This window comes from Phodopus roborovskii, unplaced genomic scaffold, assembly GCF_943737965.1.
Source record: "Phodopus roborovskii unplaced genomic scaffold, PHOROB, whole genome shotgun sequence".
Taxonomy (NCBI): domain Eukaryota; kingdom Metazoa; phylum Chordata; class Mammalia; order Rodentia; family Cricetidae; genus Phodopus; species Phodopus roborovskii.
In genome coordinates this window covers 32,517,555-32,532,787 of record NW_026126418.1, presented here as the reverse complement: position 1 = coordinate 32,532,787, position 15,233 = coordinate 32,517,555, and the positions used below count along the sequence as shown (strand labels likewise).

Here is a 15,233-nt window from a genome sequence, read left to right as displayed (position 1 = left end):
CTCTCTCCACCCAGAGCATCTTGCTGTATAGGCAAACAAAACAAAACAAACAAATAGCCACACACTATCACATTCTCTAAGGCTTTCTAAGGCTTGCCAAATAGTTTCCCCACCTGCAGAGCAGAGGTAGTATTAACTAGCAGGAGTAAAGGGGGAGGGGTACCTAATTCCCTTGTTTGTTGCCATGTGCTCCGCCTCTGGCAGCTCGTCTAGTGAATCATATATTGATATACCCTGCTCAGTAGCAGAGTACTTGCCTAGCACACACAAGGCCCCAAGTTCAGTTTCCAGGGCTGCTTCACACACTCTATTTTCATATACAAGGGATCATATGCTATCGTGTCTTTTCCATGCCTTTCACAGGAGTTAGACCCTACTGATGTTGCAGATGCTCTTGCCATCTCTTCACACCTCCTCCGTAGTCTCTGACAGGCTAGAGAACATACTGGTGAGGAGGTGAAGGAAGCTGGGCTCTCTCTGAGCTCCATTCCCTCTCTGCCTTCCGAACACGAGAGAATGTTCTTCGCCTTGTTATGTTGCTTTCCTGTCATTTTGCCAATCGGGAAGGCCAGGTGTGAGTTCTGACTGAGGGACACCCTCATCGTCTCCATGGACTCTGCCCACCCCCATTTACTCCTGGTACCGTTTACTGCTCTCTGCTGTCTTCACTCTGACTTTCACCCATGTTCCATTTTAAAAGTCAGCCTTCTCTTGTTGACTGGACAGCACTCTCTGGAGAGCCCCTGAAGTAATGACTAATGCAGCCCCCTAAAATAATGCATATTTGGCATTGAGTACGTTGCGCATAGTTTGCTATTTCTGATTTACTTTCCGTTCATGATGCTCCCTGGGTTTGTTTGCTTGGTGGCACTTAGGGATTTTGTTTTCTTTTGTTTTATTATTAGCTGATTTCCAAAGCACATAGCAGTGTACAGTTGGAAAAGACAGAACATTCCAGAAATTGGCAGGGAAATCCAGTGTGACACTGACATTTTCTAGGAGTGACCCATGTCTGGATAACCCAGTTCACCATCATTTTAATTCAGCAGCTCCCCTGCCCTGCCCTGCCCTGCCCTGCCCTGCCCTGCCCTGCCCTGCCCTAGGGATTACTCCCTTGAAATAAGGCTGACTTTCTTCAACTTCAGCTATGGGAGCTGCTCTCTTAGACTCTCCTTTAGTGCCATATTGGGGAGGGGAGATAACGTTTTTAGTAACTGCATCAATTGACTGTGTTTCTATTGCCTTCTTGTGTGCTTGGGCAATGTACATGGTCTCCTTCACCACAGAGAGCATACTAGTCACAGTAGTCACCATATGGTTTCCCAGGATCTCAGTTTTCAAAAATATACACTAGTAATGTGTTTCTTCCAGTGAATGATCACTTGTGTAAAACTAATGCCCTTTTTCATCTCTTGTCTAGGTATACTGTGATGTCAGGAACACCTGAAAAAATTTTAGAGCATTTTTTAGAAACAATACGCCTTGAGCCATCTTTGAATGAAGCAACAGGTATGCATCCACAAGACTTTTGTGTGTCCACTAAGTCATGTACAAAGTAGTGAAGAAAGAACCCCGATTCCCTCTCAGAGTGTGCTGCCAGGGCAGTCCTAGAGAGGTGTGGCGTGTGCTCATTTTTAGAGAGCACCCCAGGGTGGTGCTGAGTTTACCTGTCCCCAGAGAGATGAAGTTTCACTCAAGCACATTAGGGGCAGCCCTTCACAGACATCTGTTAAAACGCCATTCAGTCTCGCCACCCCAAGTGTCTGAATTAGTTTGTCATTTAAACCCATAGAACATTTGAAGCTGCCCACCTCAGGGATAAATAGTTTTCTTTGTGGTTGTGTGGTCTTATTCCAGAGTGGAACTAAATACCACCTGTATTGGTTTACTGACAGCAAATGCTTGAGACAATAGCATCTGGTTGTCCTACAGTTCTGGAGGCTAGACATCCAATATGGCGGTGATAGTAGGTTGATACCCTTATGAGGGTTGTGGCGAGAGTCTGTTCCATGCCTCTCTCTAGCTTCTGGTATTCACTGGCAATTTTTGTTATTCCTTCACATGTGGATATACCACCCCAGTATCACACTGGCAAGGTCTTCACCTTCTGACTCTTTCTTCACACTGTCTTCCCTCTGTGCATATCTGTCTCTATGGCCAGTGTCCCATTTTTTAAAGGACAGTAGTCATTGGTTGGAACCTACACTAGTTATTCATTCTAACTTGGTGTCTTCAAAGACCCTGTTTCCATATAGGGTCATTTGGAGGTCAGTCCTGCCACATATCTTTTGTGGATAACAAAGTTCAACATATAAGCTTCCTTATAGTGAACAAATCTTGCTCTTATGACACAGTATTGAGGATAAGTGAGACAAATCTCATGAGTGAGTTGTGTCCAATATTATATCATTTCCACATTGTGGATGAATTGGAAGGAACAGCCTACAGCTGCCCTTTCTTTTCCTTTCTTATGATGCTGCAGATCAAGCTTAGGGCCTTGGTATGCTAGGCAAGTGCTATACCACAGAGCTACATGGCCAGTTCAGGCATTCAAATTAAAAGAAAAATCCTATGCTACTTGCCTGTCTCTATGAGTAATGTTATGTGTTAATGTTTTAAGCAGTCACCTCCCCAGGAGAACATTTCTCACTATAAGAAATTCACAGATTTATCTCAGAAACTTAGCTGTAGCTCAAAATCCACTTAACAGCTGATCTTGGCAATATACCCAAGATGAAGACACCATTATTATGTATTTCTTATGAGTATGTTGCCACTGACTTCTTAATCTCCTCCCAGTTCCTGTGAATTGATTATCTGAGATTTTGCAAAGCATCAAATGACCTGGGGAGTAATTGACATAAAGCCACGGCCCCAGGCCCCAGGCCTGTTCTTCTCAGAGAAGGGTTTGTTGAGCCCATCCAGGTAGGATCTCTGATGGATGCCTTGTGTCAGGGGATGTAAACAAGAGATTGTTCTCTGTCCCTCAGAAGCTTAGGATGTGCTGGAAGACATAATAAAAAATGTACAAACAGCTTGAATTTAAGGCAGGGTGTGGTCAGTGCTTTGGGGGCTCTGAAAAAGAAGACTCGAGAAAATGTCTCTGAGAGTTTAGACTTCAAAGTGGCCTTGAGAGAAAGCTGGTGATCAATAACTAGAGTTTTTGACAAAGCCTTCCATCCCAGGAGACAAAATTAGTAGTGGCGTAGAAGGAAGGAAAGAGGGACCAGGAGTCTGGGCCTTGCTCTTCTTGATACCCATACATGGACCAGGAAGGTCTAAGAATTTGGGCACAGATTTTTCCGGGGTCTAAAAACAAAGTAGCAGGAAATAGCTGAAAATGTCTCAGCAAAAAAAGAGAAAGCTTTGCTTGGGAACAAACAAAACAAACAACAACAAAGTTCCTCTGACAGACATTTGTAAGCCCAAATAAACTCTAAGGCCAGAGATCAGAAAAATGTAGGTGGGATTTTTTTTTTTCTTTGCCCAGGATATATCATTAAATAATGCAAGGAACTCCTTTCTTTCTTTCTTTCTTTCTTTCTTTCTTTCTTTCTTTCTTTCTTTCTTTCTTGCTTTCTTTCTTTCTTTTTTTTTTTTTTTTCCTAAAATGAGTAGTGACCCAAAGGAACAGCCTGGTGTTTTAGCAATTGTAGTGTGTGTGGTGTGGTTGGTATAGTGTGGGTGGGGTGGGGTGGAGTGATATGGGGTGAGGTAGGATGGTGTGGGGTGGGTAGTATGGTGTGGTTTGGTATGGTTTCATACCTCATTATATCTGAAGAAAGAATATTTAAGACACAACAGGGAGAAAACAAAGGTACCCCTTTGTTGGTTGCCTCTTAGGAAGGTAGGGGCCGGGATTAGTAAAGAAAGTGGATGGACCAAGGACTTAACTCAGTGGTCGAGTGATGGGAGATATCATTATGTATATATGTTTCTCATACTGGTTAATGAATAAAGCACTGTTGGCCAATAGGAAAGCAAAATAGGCGGGACTAGGAGACAAGGAGGAAATAGGAAGTAGTAAGGAAGGGCCAAGATGGAGAGTCTGGAGAAAGCAGAATGCTGGCCGGCTCCCCGGTAATAGAAATACATAGAACAGCGGAAATGGGTTAATATTTAAGGCAGAGCTAGCCGATAAGAAACTAGTACCTGGCCAACAGCATCATATCAAATACAGAGTCTGCGGCGGCGGGACAAGACCGGGCGGCGGGTGGAAAAACTGTACCCTTACAGTCAGCTCTAGCGTAGACAAGTCCCTGGGTCCTAGCCCCAGCTCTCCCCCCACCCATAGATGAAAAAGAAAAGAAAAAGGTTGGAAATTAGCAGTTGGTGAGCACGAAGGATGTGATTTCTGGCCCTTTGATTTTTGATGTCAGAGATGAAGCTAGCATCACTGGTTAATATAATATTTCATTATTTGCAGTTTTTCTGATTTTTTTTTTTTACAAGTAATCCCCATTACTGCTGCAGACATGAAAAATAATCCTAGCTCAGGTACATTAACTGTGGATATGATGGGAAGGAAGGAGTTTATGGATCTACAATATAGGAGGGTACAGTGAAGCCTATGTGTGGCTATGGAAATGAACACCACTGGCTATGATGGTGTATCCTCCTCATGTTCCAGACCATCAGTTTTCCTACTTAAGATCTGTTAGTGACTTCTATGACCAACATCGGTCATCAAAGTACTGAAAAAGCATTTTCCAGAAGATTATTTTTTGAAATAAATTTTCAAGAGTTGCTATGTATGAGTAGAGAGGAAGACATTGAAACCTGAGGTTGGATGTGGTAGCACATACCTTTTATCCCAGAACTTGGGAGGCAGAGGCAGGGAGGTCTCTGTGAGTTTGAAGTCAGCCTGATCTACCTAGTGAGTTCCAGAACAACCTAGGCTATGTAGAGAGACCCTGTCATAAAACCAAAACACAGAGGGGGACAGGACTGGGTGAGGTTGGTCATGCTGTGACCACCTCTCAGCCTTCAGGAACCATGGCCAATCTCTGCCTTAGCAAATCGGAAAGTCCTCCTGGACTGGGAGTGTAGTAGCTCAGTGCTATAGTACTTGTCTAGCATGTGCAGGTGTGTGTGTTTGGTCCCCAGCACCACAAAACAAACAAGCAAATAAATAGAATTTAACAACTATAGGGCACAGGCCTTCTGGGTGGCATAAAAGGCAAGCATTCCCTAAAGTCAGACCAGCCGTGTCCTTCTGTAATTAAAAATCAGCCCCAAACAACTTCTTTCTGGCATCTTCTCTGGCTGAGTGCGGGGAGCCATTGTAGAATGCCCAGTGACAATGAGGAATGACAGCTTGACTTTACAACATCCTAAAATGATTGAACATGCAGCGATTAAACCTTCAGCCATAGACTCAGATTCTGCAATACAATATCACTGAAGACATTGGCACTGCAAAACTATTTTAAAATTTCACATTTCCACTATTTTCTGTTCAGGAAGTTTCACAAGTCTTGGCTGGCAAAGGTCCCTGACCCCCACCCACTCCACTCCCTTTTTTCCTTTTAATTGAAAAAGCATCTTGGGTTCTGAGTTTCAGGAAAGTTCCTTTTGGGGCCTTTAGGTTTGTCTCCACATGCCTTCCCATCAAGATTACCCAAATAATGTCATCCCTGCAATAAAGAAGCACCATGCGTATCACTGATGAACTAAATAGGACTTGTCCTGAGATAAGCCTTCCTTCCCTTGCCATCACAGAGCAGCTCACTGTTCTTATCCACTGGCTTTAGCCACTTCCAGCACAGCTCTCAGGCCTTATCGTGTCTGTTTTGGCTGATACCCTCTGCCCTCCGATTCTTCATGTGAACAGTCTCCATTTCCCCATAGTTGTATCCCCCTCTCACACATACTGCTCCTTCTGGAAGGGGGTAGAAACAAAGATAAAAGGAAAGAGATATTGCAATAAAGGTGGTATAAAATAGAGAAATGGCTATGTGTTACTTCAGCATTATGCTATTGCCCAATATACTTCTTTAATATACAAACATGTTTAACATACAAATAACATATATGTAGATATAGATATAAAGATTGGTGTGAAAGCTCATGATAGAATTGCCTAGTATTTGTAAAGTAACAGAAAAACAAATGCATTTGTGGTTATAGCGACTAAAGCTGTTTATACAAGGCTGACTTTTGTTTTTAATATTTTTGTTCATTGTCCTAAGAAGTAGAATTTTGATCTGCATGTTAATTTAATATGAGATTAATATGTCTGCATATTAATTTCAGATGAAGGCACCCGCACACAGAACAGCATGCCTAAACTAACCCTTAGGAACAAGTGAATAGATCCCCTTGCTGCCCCGGAGAGGACTACAAGAATTAACTCTTCTCTCTTCACGCTTCCAGATGCGGTTTTAAACGACTTTGTTATGATGCACTGTGTTTTTATGCCAAATGCCCAGCTTTGCCCTGCCCTGGTGGCCCAATATCCTTTTGCTGTGGTAAGCATATACTGTCAGAGATACCCCACACGTATATGGCCATTACTTCATTCCATCTCCTGAAGGTAAGTCAGGGCTTAGGCAGTGCTCAGTTTTTCCCATTATCAGACCTTGAGACACCACCATTTTCCCTGATACAGACAGACATCAGCCTTTTCTTATCTGTGGGCTTGTTTGTTTTTTTTTTTAATTTTAATTTATGTGCATTGGTGTGAAGGTGTAAGATCCTGGAACTAGAGTTAGATGGCTGTGATCTGTCATATGGGTGCTGGGAATTGAACCTGGGTCCTCCAAGAGAGCAGCCAGTGCTCCTAACCGCTGAACCATCTCCTAGGCTCCTTGTCTATGACTTTTAGTAACTGTATAAACTATAAGCCAGTTTACTTGAGCATCTCAGTCCATTTTTCCATTGCTAGAACAGAATTTCCAACACTGGGCTATTTATAAAGGAAGTTGATATAAATTGATATATATCTCACGGTTCTGGAGGATGGAAATCTTGGGAACCAGGCAGCTGCATCTGTCAAGGACCTTGCACTGTGTCATTAAATGACAAAAGCAGAAAGGTAAGCAAGCATGTGCAAAAATACAAGAGTGGCTTAGCTTCCTAACAGCTCACAGTGACTGGTCAGTCACACAGAGTGAGAAGTCACTTAGCCCTGCCCCATAGAAAGAGACACTAACCTGTGTGTGAGCAGAGCACCTCCATGACTAATTTCCCCTTGAAGATCCCACCATTTCTTAAAACCTTACAATGTCAATCAGTCTGCAATTTGGGTGTCAGGGAAGACAAACAGAACCCAAACCATGCACTCAGGAAGGCCAGGCCGACATCTCTTCCTGGGTTGATAATACCCCCCCCACCCTCTGATTACAGTTATGTAACATTGTCTTAAAACATACAATACTTGAAATGTCTCAGGACAGCCCATTAGGTGGCTCAAAGACTGCGTTTGGTTTATGGCAACTTTTCAATGATGGTGTGAACCAACCTATTGGTAAATATTGGTATCGTACGCATTCAAAATGTTAAATTGAATAACAGAAGTGAACTTGTGAATGAATTTTTACCTTGATTTCGGAAAAGACTTGAAAGTATGTTTTCCAATTCTGCTCATTTCTAAAGCCACAAAAACTTAGACCTCCCCCCAGAACACTTTGCCCTTTTTGAGCAGTTAAATATATTCAAGGAGATTGTCTCTTTATTTCTTTTTTGAGCAACCCAATCAACGTTGCCATGTTTTCCTTTTTGAAAATTATAATTGTCCTACCTCATTCTCATTTTCTTGCTCACCCGTAATTCTCTTTGAAGTCAACAGAATGTGTGAGGATTGGAGATTTGAGTTGAATGCACTACTCAAAGGAAGCTGCAAGAGTGAGATTTGGGTGTTTATTTGCCTGGAAACTATATTTCCAGTAGTGACAGCTTAATGAGTCTTACCTATATTATGTATTCTTTCTAGCTCATCTTCGGTTTTGTAAAGTAAAATTAACATATTCAGGGTCTCTTCATGCTCTATACGTGCTGATCATTATGAGGCCTCTGAGATTTGCTGGAAGGAAAATAAAATCCACTCCTGAACTCAACTGATTTTCCTCAGTGGTTAGCATGCCAGTAAGCCTAAAGCAAGAGAAACCCAAAGGAAGTGGGAGGAGAGGTGAGTCAAGCCCTCGTCTTTCTAGCCTAAAGCTCCTACACGAAGCTTGTGCCTGCCTTTTCATTTGTTAGCTTCCCTGCCCTTTAAGAGCAACCCAGAGTGTTCATAGTGCTGGCTTGTTTTGAAAACAGCAGCTCCAGAAGGAAGGCTCATGCCATGCCCAGGCAGAGAGGAGTAGAGGTGATGGTGTTGACATGGAGAAGAAAGAAAGTCAACATCACAAGCCATCATAGGGGACCTGTGTATCTGGTGCCAAATCCAGTGCAGTCCTTGTCAGCAGACTAGGAAATTAGAAGAGCAGGATGCAATTTACGCTACCTGGTTACCTCCAGACTCCTGCTTTCTCACCCGGCTCTATGGGAACTTAAATTCTCTTCACTAGTTTGGATCAGCTCTCTGAGTTTCAGACACTCTTCCAAGAGCTTTGAACTATACACCATCACCTTATCCATACAAACATCTGTTGAGTTAGTTGTAGCATTTCTTTGCAAATGTGGACCCTAGAGCACCCCAGCCCTCCAAACGTGGAGTAACATCCCCAAGTCAGGGGCGAGCTCATCTGGAACTGACATTTTAAAATTAATTTCATTAAAAAACCTTATTTAAAACTTTTAATGATTCTGTAACCTTTAATTATAGTTTAAGAAAGTTTTTTCTTGGGTGGGGGCAGGTAGTGGTGGTACACTTGGGAGGCAGAGACAGGTGGATCTCTGTGAGTTTGAGACCAGCCTGGTCTACAGAGTGAGTTCCAGAACGACCAGGCTGTTACATAGAGAAACCCTGTCTCAAAAAAAAAAAAAAAAAAAAAAAAAAAGAACACTTCTTGACAATGCATTGCATTTTATGCAGGTTTATCTTTGCTTCAATTAGATAAAAACCAAAATAAAATACATCCTATAACTTCTACCAATATTAAACAGTTTTAGGGATTTTTCTTAGTGCATTCCTTAAAAGGAGGAGGAAGAAGAGAAGGCCTTTTCACTTCTAATAGTTTCTAGAACATGTAAGGCCCTTAGGGTCTCACATTTGAATATTTACCTAGAGAACCCATGGATGTTGCAACAAACAAGTAAAGGGTTTGACTTGCCCGTGGAAAGAATTGTGAGTAAGGCTCTGGGCCATGAAATAGTCCTAGTCACAATTGTTCAAGCTATGTTAGTTCAATGTCCAAGTTAAAATTAGAATTGCAACGACCTGAATTTGGTTTGATTTAATTGACCTGGTTTTAAGTTTATATTGCCACATGAGGCTAGTAGCTACCACACGAGGCTACAAAAGCATAGTCCTTGTGTTTTAGGGTCAGGAGATTACCCTAGTGCGTACTGTTCTGTGATGGCTCGAGATAATGTTCCAGGAGGCCAAGCCTCTTCCTATGGTGAGTAAGAAAAGGGGTGGGACTCTATCCTCAAGGTTATATATGTACAAGGGCATGTGTAATACATAGTTTTCAGCCCTCCTGTTTTCTCAAGGAGATGGTGTGGATAGGGTTCTGAGGTGAGCTGCTTTTCTGGTTACAAGCAATATAAACCATCTGTGACTGACTTAAGGGACAAAGGAGCCCATCAGAAGGTAATGGGACAACTTGGAAAACTGAGGAACCCCAGTGATCCCAGACCTTAGGAAGGAGCCTGAGCAAGCAGGAACTTAATGCCTTATTGGTAGGAACAGATCCACACCAGACCTTCTGCACCCTGGCCTCATTCCCACGTCTTAGGGAATGAGGACCTACTTGACATTGCGATCTGTAGGCATCTTGGGCAAGTAGAGGTGGAAGACTTTCCTGTATAGGTTTATAGAGGAAGCCTGACAAGACAGAGTGGAGAAATGGATGATGACAGGGAAAACAGCAATGTATATGTGTGTATGCATGCATGCATGCATGCATGTTTGTATGTGTGTATGCATGTTTACTGCACCCCACAAGCAGCAGGGATGTTGAATACACAGTCAGATAAGTCAGTTGACTCCCTTGTTCTTAGCATGGGTACAGAGATGGTGAATTACTTAAGCACATTTTGTGACTTGGTGGGTTTTAGTGTAAGTACAGGGTGTTTTCAAAGTCCTTGACATCTCTGACTTTTCATAGCAGCACTAAAAAGTAGTCAGTAGTTTTTCCACTATTCTTTTTCCAAATCAATAAACTAGGATAATGAAAAATTATGATTTGCTCAGATAAAGGTAATTACCAGCACAGAAAAGATTCATTCTAGCCCAGAGCCACTGACACCTATTTCTGTCCTTGATCCACATTGTGCATTTCTTCCAGTTTTGCTTTTAGCATGGAAAAAAGGTGGTAGAACCCGCTTTAACATTAATATATCAGCCCTTTTATGTGCTAATGAGAGAGACTCTATTCATTAGATACACTTTGGACATGATTTGACCTGATGAATACAAGTGCTTTATAATGACTCTTAAAATCATATTTGTTCACTTCCTATACTTTTCATCTCTAGCTTTTTAAATCTTTTTAAAATCTGTATTTGAAATTCAGTTCAATTTTCCTTTTCGTTTAAAAAGAAAATTAAAGCTGCCAGTATATAAAACCTTATCATTTCCCAGATATAACTATGACTAACATTTTGGTATGTATTCTTGTCATCCTTTTTAATATGTGTAGGTATATACTTTTTAAAAATTCTCATTCCCTCTCCCACTCCTTCTGAGTGTGTGTGTGTGTGTGTGTGTGTGTGTGTATGCATGTGTGCAGGGGCGTGTGTGCATATGTATGTATGTGGAGGCCAGGAGTTAACCTTGGGTACTGTTCCTCAGGACCCATCCACCTTGGTTTTTGAAGCAGGGTCTCTCACTAGGACACTGGCTAGGTCATTAGACTAGACTGGTGGGCCTGTGAGCCCCAGGGATTCACCTGCCCATACCTTTCCTGCACTGAGCTTACGAGTACACACTACCATGCCTGGATTTTGTAGGTGGGTGTGAGGTATCAAACTTCCATCCTCATGCTTATACAACAAGTGTTTCACCTGCTCTGCCATCTCCCCAGCCTGATATATAGTTGTAAATGCAAGAATGGGGCCATGTTATCGTTTCATATAACTTCTCACTAACAGGATTTTATGGATCTCTTCCTATGTGGTTGGATATCTTTCTGAATATAAACAGTTGTTGCCATTTTCCCAACACTTTCCCTGAAAAACTTTTCAATTGCCACAGAAAGAGAAAGAGAAAAATCCACCTGACATCTTACTATTGTTAATAATTTTATGAAAAACATGCCAGGATTTGGGAGAGGAGGATGTAGAATGTTTTTGTTTGCGGAATTTGGGATCCTTTTTTAACCAAAATGCCTCCCTGGTATTTTCATTTTCTGCTTTGTGCTTAAACTCTACAATAGCCCTCAATTCAGTAAGTGGCCACTGTGAGTTAACACTATTGGGATCTGATGACTAGCTCCTTGGTGTCGAGTGTTTTCATATTGTTTGCTTTCCCAGTGCCCATTTCCCAAACATGAGGCCAAAAGAAATGGTTATTGCTTATTATTTCACTTGACATATAAGAGAAATGTAGGCCTGGAGGACCAAACAAACACTGGGGAGTCCTAATATACTGTCAGGAGAGTGTATTTCAGGGACATGTTGTTCATAGTCTGTGTTTCAGTTGAATCACTATATGCGAGCCACCATAGGAGGCCAGGCTGTTTGCCTAGTGCTTAGCTGCCTTTGCAAACAATCTTGGAGGCTCCCATGAAGACTGGGCCAGTGAAAATTCAGAGAGAGGCTTCTTGACACTCTGGGCAAAACTATTTAAGTCAAGGAACAGGAGGCCTATAACTAAAGTTTCTAGAACCAAACATCTGGGGATTGTAAGGATAAATCTGAAATGACTCAGTAGTCACAAAAATGGCGTCTGTAATGGCATCGTCAGCATTTGGACCAGTCTGGAGCTCACCCTGCCAATAGGTTTTTATGTCAGTGAATACCAGTCTTTGTTATTTAGGATGGATTCTGAGTGAAGCTAAAAGGATCCTAAGTGATAAATGGGTTATATTTAAACATATAGAAATTTAAATACAGCAGTAATTTCACTTGAATATTTTCTATTAGCATACTAATTTTCTTTGGCTGAGTATCAGGACAAATTTGATGCTTTTGACATGAAAGTAATTTATTTAGTTTCCTGAATTAAGAAGAAAAAATGGAATATAGACATGCTACTAAGTTCTAGCTAAAACTTTTATGTATTTTGTTCCTATACAGAAACAAACATAACAGGGTCTCATTCTGAGAAGACAGTTCCCATTCCATCATTTATAGATCTGTGAACCTGACCTGGAAATGTTGTCTTATGAATTGGCTGGGGTTCTCAACAGGAAAGTTGTTTCTGTTGTAGATGAAAGATTAATAAAGCAACATTAAATTAATAGCCTTTATATGACATGAACTTTTAGATTTATTATTAAGACTTATTTTTATTATTTTTAATGATGTGTATGTGTATGTCTGCATGTGGGTATGAGAAAATCAGTGTGGGTAGCCATGGAAGTCAAAGCCATTGGTTCCCTGTGGAGCTAAAGTTGCAGGCTGTTGTGAGCTGCCCAGTGTGGGTGCTGGCTGAGAACTGAACTGAAGTTCTCTGGGAGAGCAGTTAAATATTCTCAACCTCTTAGACATCTCTCCAGCCCCACTTTAGGCTTCTAAAGGGAAAAATGGTCAACTTAAATTTCCTTGAAGCCAAATATCACCATTATAGTCCCTATGTAGTTCTGGAAAACATTTGTCTGTAGAACACCATCAGGACATTTCCCCTCTGCAGTCGTGGAGTTTGAGAATGTCTTCCTGGTAAGGAAATGTTGATTTGTTGATATGAACAGAAAACAACCATCTTGGCAGACAAGCTACAAAGTTCCTCCAAGATGTTTTCACAGCCCCACAGCAGTAGATGTGGACTCTTCAACCCGCTTCTTCCAATAGGAGAATTAAGACTGAGCTGTGTAGTAATATGCTCCCAATTGCAGCACTAGTGTTAACAAAAATGTGAACCCTGCCAGCATGTTACCTGGGGCCATGTCCTAACTGCTTGGCTGTAAGTTAGAGAAGCCTCCTTTGAAATCTGAAAGGAAAATTCTAGTAGGCAGGGCTTCTAAAAACAGATAATTCTGAAAATCAGTGGAGGAAAACATTCTAAACAAGAAAATGGGAGATATGTTAAGATGTTGGTGGTGCCACAGAAGCTTCTGGAAGTCTGGAGTTAATAGTTACACACAACACAGGAGCAACATGTGTTGCTCTGAATAGTGTCACCGATTAGAGTGGTTTCCAGAGGCAGGGCAGTAAGAAGGACCATACTAAGGTCTACTAAACACTTCATCTGTTGCGGAAGTAGCCCCGACTTATTTGTGTTAGCCCATTTCGCCCTCACCTTTGAAGGTAGCTGAAGAGCATCTCAAGGCTCTACACAGACAACTTACCCGTGAATCCAGGCCATCCCATTCCAGAACCTGAACACTCATCCAGGGAAAGGACAGTGGACAGAGTGTTAACTTGCTAAACAAACACATGTAGGAAGCAAAGAGGCCCCCGGGTCAGAGTGGAAAGAGCAAGTGTTCTGAAGCCAGAAGGTCATGTTGACGATCTACAGCTTATAAACCACACAGGCAATTATGCTTAACCTTGACAAGACCCCTCTGTATAATAGGAGTAATTATCCTTGCCCTACCCACTCTCCTGGTTGTTGTGAAGATCAAATGAGGCTCTGTGTGTGAAAGTACATCATAAGCCTTGGCATCCCATTAAATACCACCATGATTATTGTGCCATCATTAGAAGAGTTTGGCATCAGGTAAAGACTACAAAGGCTTTGTCTCCTCAGTGGGCAGATGACCCCCAAAGTTTGTTTTCAGTTGCAAGCAGAGATCTTGTATGCAAAGCAGGGTTTTCAAAAACAACAACATTGAAGAGTATCAGTTTGAATGTTGATAAGTGTTTTATAAATAGCTGCATAATTAGCATGTACTTACTGCAAAAAGTATACATAATATTTTATTCCCTGTTGTAGGCTGTAATGAATCTGCTGTCTCCACATCCTAGGAGGTTTTCACTTACTTTCCCTGTGATAATTTTAATACATGGCACCATTATTAGCTGAATTAAGAATAAGTAAATGAGCAGTTAAAAAAAATACAGAAAAATTACAGGTGCCTGTGGTGAGTAAGATAATAACTAGGTAAAAATATATGAAATAATTACAGTGTTTGAACGGCAGAGCCGGCATGAAGAAAATGACTCAATGGAATATCAAGCCTGCTGTAGGGAATGGTAGAAAGAGACAGCCTGCCTTGTGGCCTTCACCTCTTCCATTCTCAACCCTGAACACACACCAAGTCTCTCCTCAGCCCAAGGACGTAATGCTCAACCAGCTGGCCCTCTTCCATGGAGACAGTCACCCTGAAAGCTTGCTTGTCATCTTGTACATGCAGCAACCAATAATGAACAATCCTGTTTAAGAGGTGTGTCAGATATTTTGATGTCTGTGTGGACTTCCTGTACCTGGTAGCATTGAAATCATTATGAACTCACTTAGGAACATATCTATGACCTGGGTTTGACATCTTTGTGGAGAAAGATGTCAGTTTTTTGGAAAAGTACATTCTGTGTTAGCATTCCAAATTGTGTAATGATTTGAGATAGTTAACAACCAGTGTTTGATTGATATTTTGTGGACAGTCCCCAAATAGTAAATGTAGACATCCACTGTGTCTTTAAGACCTGGACCCAGCTCCTAAGGACCCAGCACTCCTGCATGCAGAGCCATCCCCATTAGAGAGAAGGTGAAGCTGGAACTGGAGTAGTTGGTGCATGTGACTGATGTGCGATATTTTGATTGTGTTCTGACAAATAAAGCTTGCTTGGAGTCAAGCGGCAGAGCTAGCCACTAGCTGAGCATAGAGGTCTGGAAGACTGTAGGGAGAGGAGACAGGAAGTGGTAGGGCAGGGCGGAGAGAGGATCTCTGCTTCATTGGGTTAGTAATGGCGAGACTGACAGTGATGAGCGCAGTGCAGGTGGTCTAGTTCAGACATTAGCAACTCCTGCCTCCCTGACTCAGTTTACCTAAGCAGCATGTGCTGTGCATGCTTTGGGAATTTGG

At 41.9% G+C, this 15,233-nt stretch overlaps 1 protein-coding gene across 8 annotated transcripts in view; it reads left to right on the top strand.

The window, feature by feature from the left end:
* The window catches only part of Rapgef4 (Rap guanine nucleotide exchange factor 4), a 279,513-nt gene that overhangs the window by 223,896 nt on the left and 40,384 nt on the right, over window positions 1-15,233 (top strand). For all 8 annotated transcript variants that reach the window (XM_051184480.1, XM_051184478.1, XM_051184484.1 and 5 more), the window contains 2 exons: window positions 1,421-1,509; window positions 6,376-6,454. In XM_051184480.1, coding sequence (XP_051040437.1) covers window positions 1,421-1,509; window positions 6,376-6,454 — 168 coding nt within the window. The remainder of the gene's footprint in view (window positions 1-1,420; window positions 1,510-6,375; window positions 6,455-15,233) is intronic.